Source organism: Pseudonaja textilis, chromosome 4 (assembly GCF_049901715.1).
Source record: "Pseudonaja textilis isolate UNSWEBS1 chromosome 4, rPseTex1.2, whole genome shotgun sequence".
Taxonomy (NCBI): Eukaryota; Metazoa; Chordata; class Lepidosauria; order Squamata; family Elapidae; genus Pseudonaja; species Pseudonaja textilis.
The window spans coordinates 62,382,506-62,403,361 of record NC_141993.1 but is presented as its reverse complement, the minus strand read 5'-3'; the positions used below and the strand labels follow the sequence as shown (position 1 = coordinate 62,403,361).

Genomic DNA, 20,856 nt, shown 5'->3' with positions numbered 1-20,856 from the left:
CATATTGGGAACAGGACTAGATGAAGAAGATTTTCAGGTTTATATCTTAATTCCTACATAAATTAATTAGGATTTTATTGTTTCCTTATCAATCCTGTGTTTTGTTGTTGTTGCTTGGGTTACACGAAGTTATGTTTCACACCTCTCTATCTATATAAACAATAAAAAACAGTGTTACTGTTTCATTTATCACTATTTGTCAATGCTCTCAAGAAGTATCTTAGGAGAACTGATGGATTTTCTGTGACTTCTGAGAAGTTAATGTCTCCCACCCCATTCGGTTCAGAGAGAACAATACAAGAGTTCTGTGATTACTTCCCTCCATAGTTAGTCACCTCCAGCACCTTGCAAGTTTCCTGTTGTGTTTTTTCCACATCAACACGTATTGTATACACTGTGTCCTTAATGGTATTTTACATAAAGGCATTGAAATCCTATGTGTTATTCATTATTGTTGTGTTTCTATGTCCACTGACTATGGCATTTCCATCAACATCTTTCTTTCTCTTTTTCTGGCAGCTCTGTCATGCTCAGTGTTTATACAACTTTTCTGCTTCACTGTCTAACATTTCCCTCAATACTATAGCCAAAAGTGGTATGTTTGATTTTCTTTTTGCTCTCTGTACCTTTACTGTCATGAATTCTGCATTTCACTGGTGATGCTTAGCAAAAAAGTGGGGGCATAAGCCATTCTTTTGGGAAGCATGAAATATAATACAGGGTCAGGGAGAACTGTTAATAATATGCCAGGCTTTCTTGTCTAGCACTTCATGGGTTAATAGCGACAGTCCATTTCTGATGATCCTTTTTAATAGACACTTAAGTTTCATAATAGTCCTACTTAGGCATGATGTTTCTTCTTCAGCACTTACAGTGGGGTTGCATGCATGAAGTAGACTTTTCCCTGGGGCCTTCTCAGCAGATGTGCATGATGTACTGTATGTCTCTGCAGTACTGATGTAGGAATAAATGCTTAAATACATTCATGTTTATGTTTAGACATTAGAAAGAGATGCTTGATCCATGTGGGGTGTAGGTGTCAACTATTTATTATGGCCACATCTGGCTTCCATTTGCAGCTAAGTGTTAAATGTCCCAAGTAAATAGGTGATACACTGTTTATTTATGATGTTAAGAGCCAGCAGAGCTAAATTCATATGTGTATTTACTTTATAAAAGTGTCAAAATATACTTTCACAGATATGTTACACAATTGGACGCTAAAGAAGAAAGTGTTTTTTTTTAAAAAGTTGGAATACTGTTGGAGGAAGAGATCAAAATACAAAACAAAATCTTTCTTTCATATGGCAGCTGTTAAAAACCTTAACAGGATAGATAAAAACAGCTGATCAAGTTGTTCCTAAAAGTATAATTTAGAGCATGGATGTCAAACTTGGCACATCACATTGCCATCAGTTTGACACCCCTGGTTTAGAATGAGCTTAATTTTTCCACATGTTTACTTATTTACTCAGGTTTACTTATTTCTTTTTGTATGCATCTGTTTTAAAGATCACTTACAAGGAGGATTCTGCAAAGCATCCAGGAGTGGAAACACATTATTCCCATGCAATCAGTAGAACAATCACTGCCCCACCTGGATCACTGCTTTCATCAAATGCAGATATTTCATAACTGCCTTTGATTATGAACTGGAAAATTTCGGCGTTATTTTGCAAAACAATGTAGGCAAATTCTGGAGGATACCATAACTGTGTTACATTATTATTTTTTATTTATTGAACAATTTTATGTGTCAATTTAAGAAAAATAGTCAATTTGATTTTTTAAAATGTTATTGTCTTTCTTGATATTTGCACATTTCCTATAATTTTCTTTATTATGGCCAGTCTTTAGTAAATAGACTGAAATGAAATATCCATTGAACAGTTAGTTTCACAGCAAACCTTATGTTTGCTATAAATAATAATATAATCTAATACAGGTTCTAGTATACATATATTTTAAAAGTCAAAAGTGGGTGTTTTATAACATTTAAGTATATTAAAGTTGTAAATAAAAGATGTGTAAAATACGTCATTTTTACAAAAAATTAGTTAATATTTGACATGACTAAAATGTGGATAACATTTCAAATACGGCTATATTAAAATATTTGTTTATGTGTATAAAATTGTGTGTGTGTTATTGGCTAAATCATTTGGGGTTGCAGTGGGATATAATTTGAATCACTACTTTTGCTACTACCATTGCTTCAAGATGTTCTCACATAGCTGGTGATGTGTTTGAAATCATGTTTTTTTTCCAAGGAGCTGTACATTTTCTACCAACTGAAATAGAAATGGAAGATTTTAATGGCTGCAATTTAATTGACTCAAACTTGTCATTTCTGAAGTAAAAGGTTGACATACAGAGTACCAAATCACTCTTTTCTGACAGCATAGAATCTAACTCTCATTTTCGTTCTGTTGTGTCCTTTATTTTTTAACTACTTCAGAATTTCTCCAGAAAAGATACTATGGCATCATATATACAGTATTTAAATACAGCATATAATATAGTACACACTTTCATTTCTTACCACTCTTTATGGTATGGGTGTCAAACTCACTGGGCTATGTTGCCATCAAGTGATGTTTCAGACATTTTCCCCCTTCATAGAGTTGGGGTGGCCATGGACTACACATGACACATCCAGCCCATCAGTTTGACACCCTTGCTTTGTGGATATCCATGTTAAATCCTTTGTGATAACTGATAATAGTATAGATATAGACCAGCCTCACTCCAGTTTACTTTCCTATTTGTATTGTAACATCATGAACTTGCTTAGTGCTGTTATAGAGCAGTATTTTAGCTTTTATAAAACAATGTTTCATCTTTTACAGAACAATATACATGGTTAAGTGCTTAATTGACAGGAAAATCAGCTTGCATGTCACATTATCTTGAGCTATATGACCAGATAAAAGATGGATGGATCTAGTTTTTATGCTGGTGAGGAAAAGTTCTGTTTATTCATAAATAAATGGGGAAGAAGGGGAGATAAACACTGCTTCTAAAAAGAAATGCCTTGCAAAGTAACTTAAAAAAGACCTAGTAGAATTGTAATTATAGCATCTCTACTATTGACGAAAATGTAAAAAAAAAAACACCTATGTGTCTGGTTTAATTTGTTATATTGGTAAACTAATAATACTCTATTGTTTCACAGTATTTTTCCTGACAACTTTTTGCATCATGAGTTTAATTCTAAAAGCATTATTTACACATTAGGAATAAAATCCTTTTCATCATTATTACTGTTTTCATTGAAGCCATAGAGTATTTTTCTAGTTTACAATAAAAAATGTGATATAACTGATTAATCTTAAGTAGAAAAATAATTTAAGTTGATGGTACCAATTTCAGATTTTGAAGTTTATTTTTTACCGGTATAAGTGGGAGTTTTTTCCCCTCTAATATTGGTAGCATGTCAAAAAGATATGGGTTCTTGACTGGAATCAATTTTTTCCTAATCCCTTTCCAGTACAGACTAAGAATGAACATGTAATTCCATTGAATTTAAGAGGATTTGTTTCTGAATAAGTATGAAAAGTAAATACATATCAGCAAATAAAAAAACATAGCTAACAAATATTGATTTCAAAAACTCATGTGGCATGCCATATTTGAAGTCTTAGCTATAATCCAGAAGTGGACCTTTCTTCACATATTGAATTTCCCTATCTCTGCCAGGTAATTCCCCATACTTCAGGCTGCTAATTTGTAACTTACATGTGTTAAGGTATAATTCAGTCTATTAAATTATAGTAGAGTCAATCTCATTTTGAAGTTCTTCTGGAATTGATAGTTGATACCTTGGAACCTTGGAAGACCCAAGAAAGGGCTGCAAACAGGGTAATGATCAGATGAGATATCTCAGCCCACAAAAGAAATGGGGTTGAATAAAGTATCTTAGAAGAGATACTACTACCCTAGTTCTCTGGAAAGTAAATGTAAAGGAAGGGACAACTGCTTTCAGATATGCAAGATATGTTACTGTAACTGTACAATAAAGTGGTGCTAGTTCTTATGACTTGATTTCCTATCTCGACTGATGAGCTGACAGCAACCTTGCATGTCTAGGACATTCCTAACATGTTCTGAAAACAATTCTCAAATGAGTAACAAATCCAAAGCTCCTAGAGATCCAAGACCTTGGAATATGTGATAAGTAACTTCAGTTATAAAACTAATTTGGACAATACCACTAAAACTGTGCTCTTTCATTTTTCACTCTATCTCAGACAATAAAAATTAATGATAATCAATGTATAAAAGCTGTTTGTTGCAATCATGATACTTTTTCCATTAAGTTCACTTTTCTGTTCACACATGGGATCTAATCATATCTATAACGATGTTGTTCTGATGAGAAATTCTGTCACACTCTAACTTTATTAATGATGAATAAGCCATTGTTTTGTTCAAATACATTTCTAACAATCAAGAAACTGGTGTCAGGAAATACTTATAAATCTACTGAATAGATTTTGCGTACCTGTATAGCATTAAACATCAGGCACAAGCAATCAGATCCACATGAGTAAAGGTAAAGCTAACTGTTTTATTATATTATGCCTATAATACAGGAATTTCTCCAGACTTCTTGCCTTCCCATGGGAACAGATAAATAAACTTTCATGAAGTTGAAGGAGGGGGAGTGAGATCAGTCCTGGGTCTCTTGCAGCTGCAAAATGATTCAAAGCTAATTCCACATTGAGTCCTCCTCTCTGCCTGCCTGAACATTCCCCAACATTAAAGGACCTGCTTTGAAGTGTAGATTTTTATTGGGAGAACAAGACCTCTAGTAGATGTATGTGGGGATATACAGTCTTTCAGGGGAGAGGGCTTGGTAAACTGTTTATTACATTTGCTCTACTTTAATTGAAAATTAAATTAAATTTAAATAAAAATTGATTAATATGGTTACAAGGGTGATAAAATCATTCAAATGAGATGTTTCATAACACATGGGAGTTTAAAATAAACACCTCTCCATGAATCATTAAAGCTAATGCAGTTCTTTGCTTCCAATATTTTTTGTATCTTTCAAAAGGAAACTGAAAGCCATGCAGTAATTATAGGAAATAAAACTGGATTAGTAAACATCAAGTCTTAAGTTTTCAAAAATGTGCAATTAGCAAGCTGCGTTCTCAGAGTTTACTAATTGCTCTTTTTAAAAAGTAGACACAACATATTTTATATCAACCTTTCATGATGTAAGCCTGAGCCATGTCAGGAAACAGATAACATAGAACAATCAGAAATCTATTGCTGAATTTTGAAAGCTTCACCACCAGAGGTGGTATTCAGGAGGTTCTGACCAGTTCTGGAGAACCAGTAGCAGAAATTTTGGAAAACTGGCAAATACCATTTCTGACTGGAGATTTTACAGTAACCTTCCCGTGCCGTGCCCACCAAGCCACACCCACAGAACTGGTAGTAAAACTTTTGAATCCCACCACTGTTAATCACCAGGTCTTACTCCCTTCCTCCCTCCCTTCCTCCCTCTTTTACCAAATAAGTCAATTCAAGAAGGTTTCTTCCTTAGATTGTCCTGACTTTTCAGACTAAACTGGTTTTTTAAAAAATATCTGTTGCCTACTTACTTCAAGTCTATCTCCATACACCTCTACATTTTGATTTTAGCAAAGTATTTGTCAAGGCAATGCATGGAATTCTGATCAATAGTTAAATATAGGCTACATGGCATAATAGTTAAAGTGATATGTAGATTTAAACTCATTTTCAAAGAGTGCTTATTAAAGATTCCACAACAAATTTATATAATGTTAATTAATCACTTGGATAAGAGATGAAGGGATTAAACTCATTTTCAAAGAGTGCTTATTAAAGATTCCACAACAAATTGATATAATGTTAATTAATCACTTGAATAAGAGATGAAGGGAATAATTCCAAATTTGCAAATGATACAAAATGCTAATATTCTCCCACACGCCCCACAACAAAAATCCTGCTATGATAGGTCCTGCAGATCATATAGTTCTTAAGATGCTACAGAGGAAGAGCTGAGGATGTTTCAGAATAGTGTTTATGTAATGGCTAAATTAAAACTTTCAAGATACCTACTTGCTGATGCTGTGAAGAAGGAAAAAAATCCAAAAGTTCAAGACCAAATTCTAGTAAGAACTTGGAATATAAACGCAACGTATTGAAAAATGAATTGACTACACATTGATGGAAGTATGCAGTGGGGTAAGTGGGGTGAGACTCTGTCTTAGGTCCAGTACTCTTCAATATCTTCATCAATGATTTAGATTAGGAACAGAACAGGAACTCATCAAATTTGCAGATGATACCAAGCAGGTAGGAATTGCCAATACTTCAGAAGGTAGTCTCAAGATACAGAAGAATCTTAACAGACTTGAACACTGTGTCCTATCGATATAACAAAATCAAATTCAGTGGTGAGAAATGTTTTACATTTAGGCAAGAAAAATCAAACGCATAGGGATGAATAGGTGGTGCGTGGCTCAATAGTAGGAACTGTGACAGGGATATTGGAGTCCTAGTGGACAATCACTTAAATATGAGCTGCAGTTTGTTGCAGCAGCCCAAAAAGCCAGCATACTCCTAGGATGCATTAACAGAGGTATAGAATCAAGATTACAATGCCTTGGTAAGATCACATTTGGAATATTGCACCCACTTTTGGTTACCACTATATAAAAAGATGTTGAGATTCTATAAAAGGTGCAGAGAAAAGCAAAAAGATGATTGAGGGACTAAAGGCTAAAACATGAAAAACAGTTGCAGGAACTGGATGTGTCTAGTTTAATGAAGAGAATGACTAGGGGTGACATGGTAGCAATATTCTAATATTTGAGGATCTGCCACAAAGAAGAGGGAGTCAACTTATTTTCCACAGCATTTGAAGGCAGGACAAGAAGCAATGAATGGAAACTAATCAAGGAGAGAACCAGCCTAGAGCTAAGAAATTTCCTCACAGAACAATTAAACAGTGGGAGGACTTTCCTTCAGAAATTGTGGGATCTCTGACACTGGAGGTTTTTAAGAGGTGATTGGACAACTATTTGTCTGAAATGGTATAGGATTTCCTCCTTGAGCAGAAGTTTGGACTATAAAACCTCCAAAGTCCCTTCCAACTTTGTTCCTATGTTCGAATTGGAAAATTTCAGTCAGAAGAACGTATTACTTACAAATCAAGACATGAAAATTATGGAATAACGTTGCATTCATAGTCAGTAAAAATAGAGCAAATACGACTGAATGACTGAATAAAAACAATTAGCCAATTGGGTTGCTGGGCATCCAGTCATAGGAAGACATATAAATGACATACACACACCCCAAAAAAGTGCCAGGTTTTGAACTAACATGTCAGCAACGGACAATCCTGAATAGGATTTGCACCTCCCACGCTGTCTATTGGGACTCTCTTTATAAATGGAGCACAGTATCCTACCCTCAGTGTGACAACGGGATCCCACTCACCATAGATCACATTGTGACCAGCTATAAACTGAGGTCATATACTTGTCCAGTATCTGATATTTTTTTAATATAAACAACACTATGCTTCAATGGTTAGATGGCCCAGGCATTGGTATTTTAACATAGATCTTATATCTATCTTATATTTTATTGGGTTCTACTAATCTAGATGGAATCTTAATTGTGACTATTTTACATTGGTTCTGTCTTGTATTTTTCCACAAGAAGAAATCTTGCTGGAAAGCACGTATTCAGCTCAGCAGGAAAGCACTGACAAGAAGGAAGTTAAATAAAAGAATAACCCCAGACAAGAATGTGTATTCCAAGGAGATATGCCTGTCTATAACAGTTACAAAATAGCAGCTATAGAGTATGTGACTCATGTCACGTAAACTGGTCTAAAAAGATTAACATTGTATTTCTTTACCTTTCTGTAAATTTCCTCTCTGACCCCCTCCCTTGAATTAGCACAATAAAAGAGGACAGCAAAAAGCCTGGGGGAGGAAAAAGGAGAAGAAAGGAGCAGGAGAAGCAGAGAGGCCCGGATTTTTCCATCTGTTCCAGGGCAGCCAGGGAATCCCATCTCCCCCAGGCTCAAAGTGCTGCCTCATTTTGAAGATTTCTTGTGTTTTGTGTGTTTTATTTCTTGTGCTTGCTTGGCAATCACTCTTGTGAGAGTCTTGCCTAGCCTCACCCTTGCGAGGGTCCCACTCTATCTCGCCCTTGCGAGTGCTATTTTCTCACCCTTGAGAGGGTTACTTTAAACTTCGTCCTTGCGAGGACTAATTCACCCTTGCGAGGGTCCCACTGTCTCGCCCTTGCGAGGGCTACTTTAAATCTCACCCTTGCGAGGGTTATTCTTTGAGAGGAATTCAGCAATCAACCAGAAAGGCGAAACAACAGACCGGTCGCTCAACGCGACACTTAATATATATTGCTAGTCATTATGATATGAATAGGCTAAATAAATAAATGTCAGACATTTTAACATTAACAGATTAATAGATTAACAGAGTTGAAAGGGACCTTGTAGGTCATGTAGTCCAACCTTCCCACCCAAGCAGGGACCCTAGACCATTTCTGACAGATGGCAGTCCAGTCTCTTCTTGAAAACTTCCAGTGATGAAGCTCCCACAACTTTTGAAGGCAAGCTGTTCCATTGGTTGATTGCTCTCGCTGTCAGAAAAGTTTCTCCTTATTTCCAGGTTGAATTTCTTCTTGTTCGGTTTCCACCCACTATTCCTTGTCTGGCCTTCAGGTGCTTTGGAAAATAGCTTGACCCCTGCCTCTCTGTGGCAGCCTCTCAAATATTGGAAGACTGCTATCATGTCTACCCTGGTCCTTCTCTTCACTAGACTAGCTATGCCCAGTTCCTGCAACCGTTCATCATATGTTTTAGCCTCCAGTCCCCTAATCACCTTGGTTATCCAAGTTTGTATTGCTATATTAGAAAGCATAGTCTTATTGCAGCAATTTGTAGTTTTGGAAGTCTATTAAAAACAGAATTTCTGTTTAAGAGTTCTTCGATTTCTAAGTGTTATCCTGCCTTGCTTCAGTACTATGGATCAATTAGGAAGTAAAGGCACTAGGTTTGAAGGGAATATTAATAGATTAATCCCATAGGCCAAATAATCTATCATGGGAATGGGGAATGAACAGCCATTTTTATGTGGACTGAAACTGATAATTTTGAGTACTTTAAATTTTATATAGCGTCTTCTTTCCTTAGACTTCCATAGCAAGAGCTTTCTGCACACAGGCAAATTAGACAAATGCAACTTCTCTGAATCTGCTAAGTTATTATTTATGCATTAGTTGATGTCATCCCAGCACCCCTAAAGGAGTTAAGAATTATGCATATTTTATGTTCAATTGCATCTTCCATGACACCAAGCCACAAGCAAAGGTTTAAATTTCAAATTAGAGGAAAATGCATTTAACGTTTAATAAGATTCATTCTGTGCAGGCTAATTATACTCAACGTTTACTAGGAAAGTTTATTAAATTACAGGGTGGCTTGGACAGGTATTTTTCTGGCTTCATTCAGCAGTTTTCACAATCTAATAACAGTAACATCAGTAACATCAGGTGTCACTCACACATAAACATATGATATGTTTACCCCAAAACAAAGCACAATTCTGCATTTAAAAAGATTCCCTACAAATAATACTAACATAACAACCGAGACTGAACAATTGTTGATCAGAAAGACAAAAAAAGTCAGGGTGTTGTAATATCTGGAGACAGCAGAATAGAAGAGAAAGACAATAGCCCAAGGTATGTTGGGTCCAATCCCAAAACAAAGCACCATTTGAACAACACTGGCATTGACATAATCATCACCAGTCAATTGCAAAAGACAACTTTACTTGGAGCAGCTTATATCCTGATATATTTTAACAGTATCAAATAACAAGATCTACCTATTCCAAGTTCTTAGGAAATACTAAATAAAAATACTGGATAAAATCATCTGACTGTGTCCAACCATAGTAATAATAAGAGTAGACTAAAAGAAGTAAAATTTATTTTATGTGAGAGTTCTTTGGTGCTCAATATCAAAAGTTTGCTTCAATTAGAAAGATAATTTGAACAGAACAAATGCTAATTATGTGGCATATGTAGGAGATCAGTTTGGGAAAATCCGAACTGTCTCAATCTATTCTCTAATTATAGAAATAAAATGTGGAGAGAGCATGGAAAAGAAAATGAGTTGCAAAAGTGAATTGTGCCTGTTTTCATGACCTTTTTTTGCCATGGTTATTAAGCGAATCACTGCAATTGAATGAAGAGGTCATTAAGCAAATCCAGATTCCCCCATTGACTTTGCTTGTCAGCTGTGAAGGACCTGACTGGCTATCTGGGATGCTGCAACTTTCATAAATTGTGATCATGTGACTGTGGGGATGTTATGTAAATGTGAGTACCTGTTGTAAGTCATTTTTTTCAGTGCCATTGTAACTTCAAACAGTTGCTAAACAAATGGTTGTAAGTCAAGGACTACCTGTAGGTTCTGACATTTGGGAATTCAGTGCCCAGATAACAATAGCAATAGCACTTAGACTTATACATCGTTTTATAGTGATTTACAGCATCTCTCTAAGTGGTTTACAGAGGCAGCATATTGCCCTAACAATCTGATCCTCATTTTACTGACCTTGGAAGGATGGAAAGCTGAGTCAACCTTGAGCCTGGTGAGACCCAAACTGCTGGTAGCTGGTCAGCAGAAGTAGCCTGCAGCACTGCATTCTAACCACCACAGCTCTTATGATAGTTCTATTTATTTTAAGAAGCCAAATGCTTAACTTAACCACAATGCTTCAAGGCATGTCCCATGGTTTCCCATTTCTTCCTCAGCTATTTCCTAACCTGGTGTTCTGTTGATATGTTGGTTTACAACTCCCATCAGTTCAGAACAACTTTCATCGATTCTATCTGTGTTGAATTGTACTAGGAGCAGGAATATTAATGCACCCAATAATAAAAGGGTAATATAAGATTATAATATAAATAATAAAAGAGTAAAAAACACATTTCCCACCGCTAGCCCTACTACATGTCAATTAAGTCTGAAATTCTGCATAATATATTGTCAGAAGAACTTGTCTCACTTTAGAGGTTTTTACCATCAGAATGTGTGCATTCACCATTTGTGAGAGTTTTGCAATGAATATGTTTGAACAATGCAATTATTATGTGTCAAGTGATGTAGTTTTTTTATTAAAATAGGAAAGGGTTGAGCTGTCTAAACTATGGAACACAGAGCTAGGCTTGGCATAGCAAATTGCTAGAAGTAGCTATTTAGCAATTCCAACAGCAAAGTGACTGTCACTGTCTACAGAAAACATGCTTTTAGGAACCACATTCCAAATTCGTAACACATCCTCCTTTAGTTAAAGGCTACAACATGAACCTAAAATGCTAAAATATGGACTGAAGGTATATTGTGTCTGTCTATGTATGTGTGTGTGCCTTTTTTTAAAAAAACTATTTATTGGAAATTTTGATTCTCTGTAGGGAAATATCTATTATGACATCAACTTCTAAGGGACTCCAACTTGTGGTTTCATTGCGGGGGGTGTTGTAGTCATATATGCAGAGACTAGAAGAAGACATTACCATAACAGCAGAAAGAGCTTGAAAAAAAGGTGCCTCTGCTTTCACAGTGTCAAGAGGTATTTTATAAGTGTTTCTTTTAAACACTTTTTTTTAAGAGATTGTGTATTTTTTGAAAGGAGAAGTTAATCAGAAGGGTTAATTTGCAACTTCCATGTCCAGGCAGTACTGAACCCTACATTTTTCTAGGGTTGTCTATTATATAAAATTATTTGTTATATTCTATAGACTTTCTTATTTCAAGTGTTATTTTTCATTGCACTGAGTGCCTCATGGAGTCTACAGCAGCAGCAGGATAACTCTTAAATCCCTTCTAGGATCATGTCAATTTGAGTAGAGTGTAACTAGATTCCATATTGCACTAAGTCATAATCTTTCAGGCAGGAATTGCTGATTAGCCACAACTGATTAGATTCACTCCACATGAGGAGACCTGCTATAATTTATAAGTTACGGTATTTAGGTTCACTTTGCATGCTAAACCAAAGATGCTGTGCTCCTGAACTAATAACATGAATTGTGACAACCTCCTATGATTAAAACTAATAAGCTTCTTCTTGATGATATGGAGAGTGCCAGTTACCAGTTTATCTCAATGAATTCTTTATCTATATATACAACCCAGAGTCCTATAAGAACGCAGAGCTGCTTCAGGCACAACCAGACAAATCTGTGCCACAGTTCATATCTGCATGCAGAAGTCTATGCAAAAGGGAACGGGTTGTGGGAGAGATCAAGCTTTTCATTGACAAGCCATTGATTTGGCAAATGATAGTGAAACTGAATCTTTGCCTCCATAAGCCATCAGTTGGCTTTTCCAGATAGAATGGGCGTAATTTCTTGCAGGGTTTCAGCTTGTGTCCACAAAGATGATTCGCAGTTACGGTGATGGCTTTGCACAGCAAAACTGGACCTCTACTCATAGGAGAGGCAATACTCTTGTATTCAACATTCCAGCCTGATAAGATGGCAGTGCACATATCTGGAAGCCAAGGATTCCTACTGTAGGGCCTGCAAATTTAAAGCATACATTTCTGCAAATGCATCAGCATGCATCTACTGCATACATACAGTATGCATCTATTGCAATCTGCTCTTCAAAATGCTTTATTAAACCAAGACAAAAGAGCTACATGACTTCCTTGCTATCCCCCCTGACCTGGCTGCTTCCAACACAAGATCAGATCAACTTTTGAACTCCTGCAGGCCAAAACAGCTGAGTATTGAGTTTTCACATATGCTAATGTTCTCTGGCCATCACAGTTGTGTGTACACAAAGCTGGAACCCTGAAAATAACTCCATCCTGCTCTCCCTGCCAAGCCAAGCAGTGCTGCTGCCTGTTCAAACTATATCACAGTATATTTCCATGGCAGCGTTTGATTATAAGGTAAGAAATTAAGAAAAAAGAAAGCAAATAGATAACCAAGTATTCATACATAGTCAGATCAGGAGCCAAGCAACAAGCTGAAATAAGGTGGCTATATAACACATGACTCCTGTCCCTTCAGAGCCCTGAAAAGTAATTCTGGAAAACTAATGGCTTTGAACAAAGAAACATGAAAATCACACCTAAGCATTCAGCACTTGACAGAGTCCGGTGTGGCCCTTGTCGACCAAGATTTTCCTCTTTCCACCACCTACACCTCAGTGGTATCAGCATACTTAGTAAACTTTCTTTCTGGAGGAAAGCCTCTTTCCAAGAGTCTTAGAAAAGGAAGAAGGTTGGGACATATCACCACCATAGTGAATGAATGAAGCAGAGAACAGTTCCAGGGAGGTGTTCCACAGTGAAAGCAGCATTGGGCACATTATGCTGTTACAATGCAAATGAAATGCAACAATAAGCATGTTGTACAATGATGATATTACACTACTTATTGCTTTGCACTCAAAGTTCCTTTTTACATTAGACAAATAAATTATCTTATTCCACAGCATGCCTTCACAATCTTGTCACACATCACATTTCCTTATAATTTTGTCCACATCACATTTGACAGCAACTGAATTTCTTCTGAGGAAATTTTTCTCAATGCTGCAAATATACTGTTACTACTAATTTATGTGTAAACTTTCAGTCATGTCTGTATGAACATGATAAATCACTGTGTACATAGATATGTTCTATTAATGTTCCTTGGTATTTAAGCCATGATTTTCATCATGGTCAGATGTTTTGCAGAATAAATCAAAATATATTTTTCTTGAACAATTAAATAAAAAAAATGAAAGATTGCCTTGGAAATAACTTTTGTACAAAATGTTAATAGTCATGCCAACTTGAAAAAGGAAAGAGATGAGTCTTAGGACTGTACAGGATATTGTGCTGCACCTACACAGAAAGAGTAAGTAACAGGAGCTGCCTCTGATATTGTCTTTCAATTCTAATGCAAGATTCATGCTTGATCTGTCTCCCCTTACCTTCTATGCACATTTTTTTTCAAGCAAATGTCACAAATCATACCAACTGGAACAGGCTAGAAAGATATTTGTGCGTAATACATGAGTGGTTATTGTCATGCCTTAATGGGAATTGCTGGTCCTGCATACGGGAATACTTCTGTTTCTATGGAATAAAATCTTAAAAACAAACAAAGAGCTGAGCAGTGAAGCAAATGTTCAGTGTGGATATAAAAAGGGGCATGTGGAATAAATTTGCATTCATCTCAGAATCATGCTGAACCTAAAACATTCCGTACTTCTTAAATCAGGTTTATGTTAGGGTAGAAATGCTCAGCATACCCACTGAATCTGAGGCTCAAAGCAAATGCAGAGGGCATACTTCTATGACTATGAATAGTTCTCGTAGTGACTGTTCTACACAAATCAGCTTTGTGCTACAGGAAGGGCTTCCATCTGACTTTGCACCACTGTCCACTGTCAAAGTAAAGCTCAGTTGGAAAAATGAAACCCTGAATGAATAAATCATGGAGAGGCTCTTCAAGCTTGACAGTCTATCCAAGCTCTTCTAGTGGTGAAAGATGGCACAATGCTGAAAGCAGGATGACAGTGTTTTCTGTTGGGATGCATTTATGTGCCACCTGAGCCCTTCACTATGGATTCCTGGTCTCTTTTTAAAAGAAAGCTGTGTTGGACCTGGGAGTCTAGCATGTGGGAGGAAGAAATGGAGGGACACAAAAGGCTCATGCAAGTCATCCACGAAATGCAGTCCAAGATCATCAAGCTAGTACAAGAAAACCAAGCCCTCCGAGGGGAGTTACAGTTTGGTGGACAGAAGGAAACAAAGGGAGAAGAGATTGTCAGAGAAAACACTCAAAAGGGAGAATCCTGGAGCCACTCAAAATCAGATGAAGAGACCACTGGTTCTCTAGTGGCTCTGCGCAGGAGTGTTTCAGCTGACTCTGCTTTGATTCTACAGGAACAAAAAGGTACCATGTAACTAAAACTGCCAATGAACAATATGTGACTCTCTGATTCGTCTTCTTCTTTTGTTGGAGTAAGAGAAACAAGGCCAAGAACTGGATTTGTACATGATGTTGATTTATGCTTTATTAAATAATATTTTCCTAACTTTAGTGGACATATTTCACACAATCTAGTCAGCTAAAATCAAACAAATCACATTATCATGGCTTAGAATATTGTGTGAACTAAGTTATCCATTTTCAAAATCCAGTTCCCAAATATTATTGAGCTGGAAATTCCATCCTCCATATTTCCTTGTATGATCTGGAGACTAAGATTGTCATCCCTTTAAAAAAGATCTCATAAGAAGTTGAAAAATGCTAGTTTAAGTGATAACCTAAATTTTCTAACAAAGCCTGAAATATATCACCCAACCCATATTTCCAGTTGCATGAATAATCTGTGAAACTGCAGATGTTAATGAAATAACAATGTTTTGCAACAAAAAGGTTCTAAAGGTTGTTTAGAAATGGTAAAAAAAAATTAGACACCAGGCAGCATAGATTGCATGTCACAAGAAAATCTCTACTGGCTTGAACCCATAAAATATTTTTGATTCCTCTGAGATCTCTGAAAGAAGTGTCATTTCCTTTGTTCCATTTATTCTTCTATAGTTCAGATTTCCTTTATCTAGCACTGTACAAATAAGAATGTGGAATACAGTTGTCACCCAAATTTAAAAATAAGGAACAGTTGAAGAAAAAAACAGCAGATGGTGATCTTGTGAGATCTGTCTCACATAAGAAATTGGGAACTCATGCAATTAGATTTACAATCACCCAGTCTACTTGAAGGATAAGACCTCAGCCTAGGTATGTCACAGTGGTTTACTCTATTCGTAGTGGCTTAAATTAATGTTCTCACTACACCAATAATATTGACATTTCCTTCAGCAAGTTTTTTCAAAGAGCTAATATGTACAGTTTCAAATCTGAAATGTAATCTCCCTGAAAAGTTTATGAGCACAAATAAGCCAAGGGAGTGAGAAATTGATATGTACTTTTTAAAACTTGAACTTGGTCACAGTCAGTAGAAAGCTATAGAAAGTAACAAAGCTGTGCATCATGTTGGTTTGGATCTGTTATGGTATTTTCAGATACTTATTACATTATATTATCTGATGTATACTTAATAAGCCTAACTCTTTGAAATAGCAAAGGTCCAGGAGCAACTCTGAAGGTGGAGCAAAGTACTATAAATAATAATTCTGGTAGTACAAATAAGATTTTATTCCATGGGATTTCTCCTAGGTATGTGATAATAATAAATTTATGAAATAAGGCTTACATGCTCCGATAAGGGAAGGCTGCAAATCCCAATAGATTTTTTTTCAAATTGATGTTTTCATATGTGTTGTATTACACAATCAATAATTCAAATCAAACATACCCAAAGTCCATTATGCCTGCTAACTGTGAAAATTGTAACCCAAAATATCTTAAAGGCATTAGAGTGGCAAGGAAATAATCATAAAGGTGTTTCCTTGGAAGTATCACTGAAATTAAGAGGACTATTTAAAAATAGTTTCTCAATTGCAGTAAATGTTTCACTGTTGCTCTTTCCAAGTATATTGAATAATTAGGTAACCAGAACTTCTAAAGAAATGTGAATCCTAAATTATTTATCTAAACAAAACCACCTTTATGAAGAAAAAAATTCACTTGATTTCCTTTTTTAGATAAGAAATGACCATCACAGAACTATCTTAACAGGTTGGATAACAAATGATTTGGAGGCAGTGCAAATCATTATTTACCATTTAGATTACTGTAGTGACCATAGTATCCCATTCCAAAACTGCACTATCCAGTTTTTCTTAGAGAAAGGAAAAAATTAAAATGGATAGACTGGAATAAATATACCTATATTATACTTCACTTGCCTCTTAACATTGCTCCCAACAAAGTGGGATAATTCCCCCTAACCAGATGAACTCCAGGTTTGGATTATAATTTCCATGATCCCTAATTATTGGTTGTATTGAATTGCAGTGCAGTGCAAGAATCAGAATCAACAGCAATAATAGAATTATAAATTCTCCACATGTAGTCTATTGCTTTTTCCACATCAAATAGATTGTTTTGATTTCTCTCTTGTAGTTTGTCACATTTGTCATGCTCATATGGTTTCTGGGTATGGTGGTGAGATATCCATCAAATTTTGGACTACCTACTGTTTATTGCTCACACATGGGTGGCTATTTAACAGATATACAACTATATATGCAACACAACACAACACAACACAACTCAACCAAGTGACTCTTGGTTGGCTTACAATTATAAATACAATACTATTTATTTTCTATATGACTGGAATAACATTTATACTGCTTGTTCTTTGTGCAGATAACATTATGACCGTCAGGCGTTATTCCATCTCATCTGTGCCTTCACTTCTCAGCAATAAACACCACAAAAGTGATAAGAAGAATCCTTTCAAGACATCTCTTGAATTTAAGGGGATAAACAAATCACCAGTCTTTACTACAGATGGACCATTGTCTAACAAAGAAGACAAAAGTTTTGGAAAAATCTCATCAAGTAAAAACAGTTCTTTCCAAGATCAAGTTTTCAAGTGCAGGTAAGTTGGATTACATGACAAAATGTTGAATAAGGCTCAGTTTAAAAAAAACTAATGATAATGATTTGAAAACATCTGGTAAGCAAGATGAGTAAATTTTGGTTTATTAGTTCTACTTTTAAAACATTTTGAATGGAAAGTTAATTTTGAATCAGCATATTGTTGAAAATTTCTGCCAATCCTACTTACAATCTCCCAGCACCCTGAGAATGTGCTGTCAAGTTTAGTAACAAAATGGGCTAATTGTTGACAGACCAATTTCGGACTATGGAGACATGGAGGTTGGTAGAAGTGGGAGAAATTGGCCTCTCAAGAATCTTCTCTTATATCCACCTTTTTAAAATCTATTTTTAACAGCTCTCAAATGAGCATTTGACATTTTTTGGTTGTTAGCAAAGGTGAGAAACAGACTGATTTTTTCTGACTCTGTATAGTTCTTAGTACCACAAACCAGAACCTGCAGCAAAAGGCTTCAGCTTAAGCATTAAAGATTTTGACTCTAGACATTTGTTTTGATCACTTAAAATGATTGATGCTTTACAGTCCTTTTATTTCCAAAGATACTCTTTCTTACCTCAGTTTCTTCATGTCAGCAGTGTTTTTCAAGGTAGAAGACAGGTATTTAATTGCTGCTACTATTAAACAGTTGAGAATTTTTTTAAAAAAGCTTCCTGAACTATTGCAGATCTTCCAGAAGTCTTTCAGTAAATTCACATCTGTATTTTGACCACTTCTGCTCTGATGGTATGCACTATAGACCTATTTACTATTGTGGGGAAGGGTTGAACTAAATAAACATAACAGGATTTCATTCCTAGTGTAGCATCCCGATTTTCAGGTAGAATCAATAACTGATTATAAAGTGGTATTGCAGCCTAATTCTGCCCACAATTTGAAGTTCAATCCTAGTGGGCTCAAGGTTGATTCAGCCTTTTATCCTTCCAAAGTCAGTAAAATGAAAACCCAGATTGTTGCTGACTCTGTAAACTGCTGAAAGGGCTGTAAAGCACTATGGAGCAGTATATAAATTATATTGCTATTGCTAACTTATTTATTTATTTATTTATTTATTTATTTATTAAATTTTTATGCCACCCATATCACTATCAAAGCAACTGGGTAACCTACAACACAATATTATATATAATTGTTCTTGATTCATATACACAAAAGTACTGCAGGTATCTTAGATGTTGTTGGCTTTGCGGGTCACTATCAGGGTATCAATGAGCATTTTCCCCTGGATTGGATAACCTGGCCCAAAACATATAGAACTGCTCTTCCAATCCTGAAGATATTTCATAGAATTCCCTATCTTGCATGACCAAGGAAGATATCCAGTTTCTTGAAGCTATACATGAATGGAATCTTTATTATGCAAAAGACAACAACATGCTGATGACTGTTGAATTGAACATGACTAGGATGGTTTGGGTTTTTTTTAACTTTCCCAACATAGCATTTCCTAATGGATTTCCCATCCAAGTATTACCCAGTTGTAACTGTTACCAGACTTTATTTAACTTTTTAATATCAGCCAAGGTTAACTAATATTTTGGAAGACATATTTCCAAATGGGAATTCTTTATAAGGCTGAAGTGCAGAACATAATGGCTCCTTTGTGGAATATAATTATCATTCTGTACAAGTGTATATTGAGTACTTTCTTACTGAAACAAGCATGTGGCCTGAAGCTGGAGACACAGCATACCCCCGATGAAAGTAAAAAAAACAAAAAACAGTTGGCATATTTCACTCATTGCTTTTATACAGAACATCTCATTTTCCACATTTTCTTTTTCCAAGCACTAGGCCATCAAAACCTTTCTACTGGAGATGAGTGTTTGAGGTGGGGTCCATTTGCAGGAATAAATCTAGTGCATTGCATTGATAGGTTTTTGCTCAAGAAATTAAAACAAGGCTTTTTTACTTAAAATCTTTTGCATGCATTTCTTTTCTAGAGGGAAAGTAAAGGCTGTCAGTTTCTTGTTGTCGCCTTATTCAGGAAATCAAGATTCTTTCAAATGCTTACAAAGTGAGAACCCAAAACAATTAAGCACCATTATTGAAAAGGACATGTGAACTGGGGACTATTTAGAAGACCTGCAGAGATTTGGGGAATAAACTGTCTTGATGTAGCCCAGGAGTTGGGTTATTTCATGCAAAGTACTTTGGCAAATACGTTCAGAGAACCTCCCAAGCAAATAATGTTTCAGATCACTGGCTGACTTTTCTAGCAGAAGACAAGAAAACATCTGACAGACACCATCGGGACAGCTTTCACATCCATGCTAAAAAAAAATCCAGTGTGTTAAAGGACTGCATTAAACAGCACTTAACTAGAACAACAGTTTCCTCTCTAGCTTTTTTTTTAAAGTGCTTAGTTTGTTCATCTAACATTCAAGTCATAAATATTGACATATTAAAATAATATTGCTTATATAGCAAAAAAAGCAAAATCACAAAAACTATATGGACAGAACCATTGGTTTCACTAATATATTCATGTTATTCTATTCAAAACATTTGCATAGAAAAAAATGGAAAATTAACTATTTATCATATGTGCATTTCTAAATAACCTTCCAAATGGGAAACCTTGCAGGAAAAAAAAACATGTCTTTCTAGCATTGTTAGATTTATTTATTTGCAATCATAAAAATATGCCATATAACTTTCTTTTGTGCTCCATTGGTTTCAATCTTATTGGTATGTGATTGAAGAGATATAAATGGCATAAATATGTGAATAAAATAACATCATTTTATTTTTCTTGGTTTTGTATTCTTACCGTAAGTATCTTATCCAGAGGATGCAATAGATATATTCCTTATTTCAGGGGATAAAAACTTGGATATTTTTCCCATTGCATCTGAAGTCCTCTAACTTGGAGTCTGTTAATTCAATGTTTTACTGTACTAGAGTTATTTTAGGAAAATTAGTAGTATTCAATTCAATGACTAGGCATTCTATTTCTTTGTTTCATGACTGACTGTACATTTTATCTGATTTTAAGCAATTATAGACTATTTGTAAATCAGAACTATAGTTTTATTATTTTGTAAATATATGGTTAATAAAACTGTGAAAATGCAAACCAACCTTTCTCAGATTGGTAATCTTGATTTAATTTTAATGTTATTTAGATTTCTAGTCTGCACCTCAAAAGAGTTTCATCTGGCACTTCAAGGGAGTATACTCATATTTTCTCACCCAATATTTTCTCCTCAACACAAACTTGC

The 20,856-nt window shown here is 35.5% G+C and overlaps 2 protein-coding genes across 11 annotated transcripts in view; both read left to right on the top strand.

Moving 5' to 3' along the window:
* DOCK10 (dedicator of cytokinesis 10) overlaps positions 1-2,129 on the top strand; it is a 167,726-nt gene extending 165,597 nt beyond the window's left edge. For 7 of the 10 annotated variants that reach the window (XM_087933217.1, XM_087933219.1, XM_087933213.1 and 4 more), the window contains 2 exons: positions 520-595; positions 1,513-1,720. In XM_087933217.1, coding sequence (XP_087789343.1) covers positions 520-595; positions 1,513-1,580 — 144 coding nt within the window. In that variant the 3' untranslated portion in view covers positions 1,581-1,720. Of the gene's footprint in view, positions 1-519; positions 596-1,512 lie in introns of all 10 variants that reach the window. The other 3 variants (XM_026701522.2, XM_026701521.2, XM_087933216.1) reach the window with 1 other exon arrangement.
* A 12,585-nt stretch (positions 2,130-14,714) lies between these two features.
* Positions 14,715-20,566, top strand: CCDC195 (coiled-coil domain containing 195). The gene is made up of 3 exons (XM_026701657.2): positions 14,715-14,994; positions 17,380-17,614; positions 19,576-20,566. The coding sequence occupies exons 1-3, from the start codon at positions 14,715-14,717 to the stop codon at positions 19,694-19,696; spliced, it is 636 nt and encodes a 211-aa protein (XP_026557442.2). The 3' UTR covers positions 19,697-20,566.
* The last annotated feature ends 290 nt before the right edge of the window (positions 20,567-20,856 follow it).

Excerpts from the sequence above, each read along its gene's own strand:
- CCDC195 (XM_026701657.2), top strand. The coding sequence starts at position 14,715 with ATGTGGGAGGAAGAAATGGAGGGACACAAAAGGCTCATGCAAGTCATC. Across the intron at positions 14,995-17,379 it reads GATTCTACAGGAACAAAAAG|ATAACATTATGACCGTCAGG; the intron begins GTACCATGTAAC and ends TTCTTTGTGCAG. Across the intron at positions 17,615-19,575 it reads GATCAAGTTTTCAAGTGCAG|AGGGAAAGTAAAGGCTGTCA; the intron begins GTAAGTTGGATT and ends TTTCTTTTCTAG.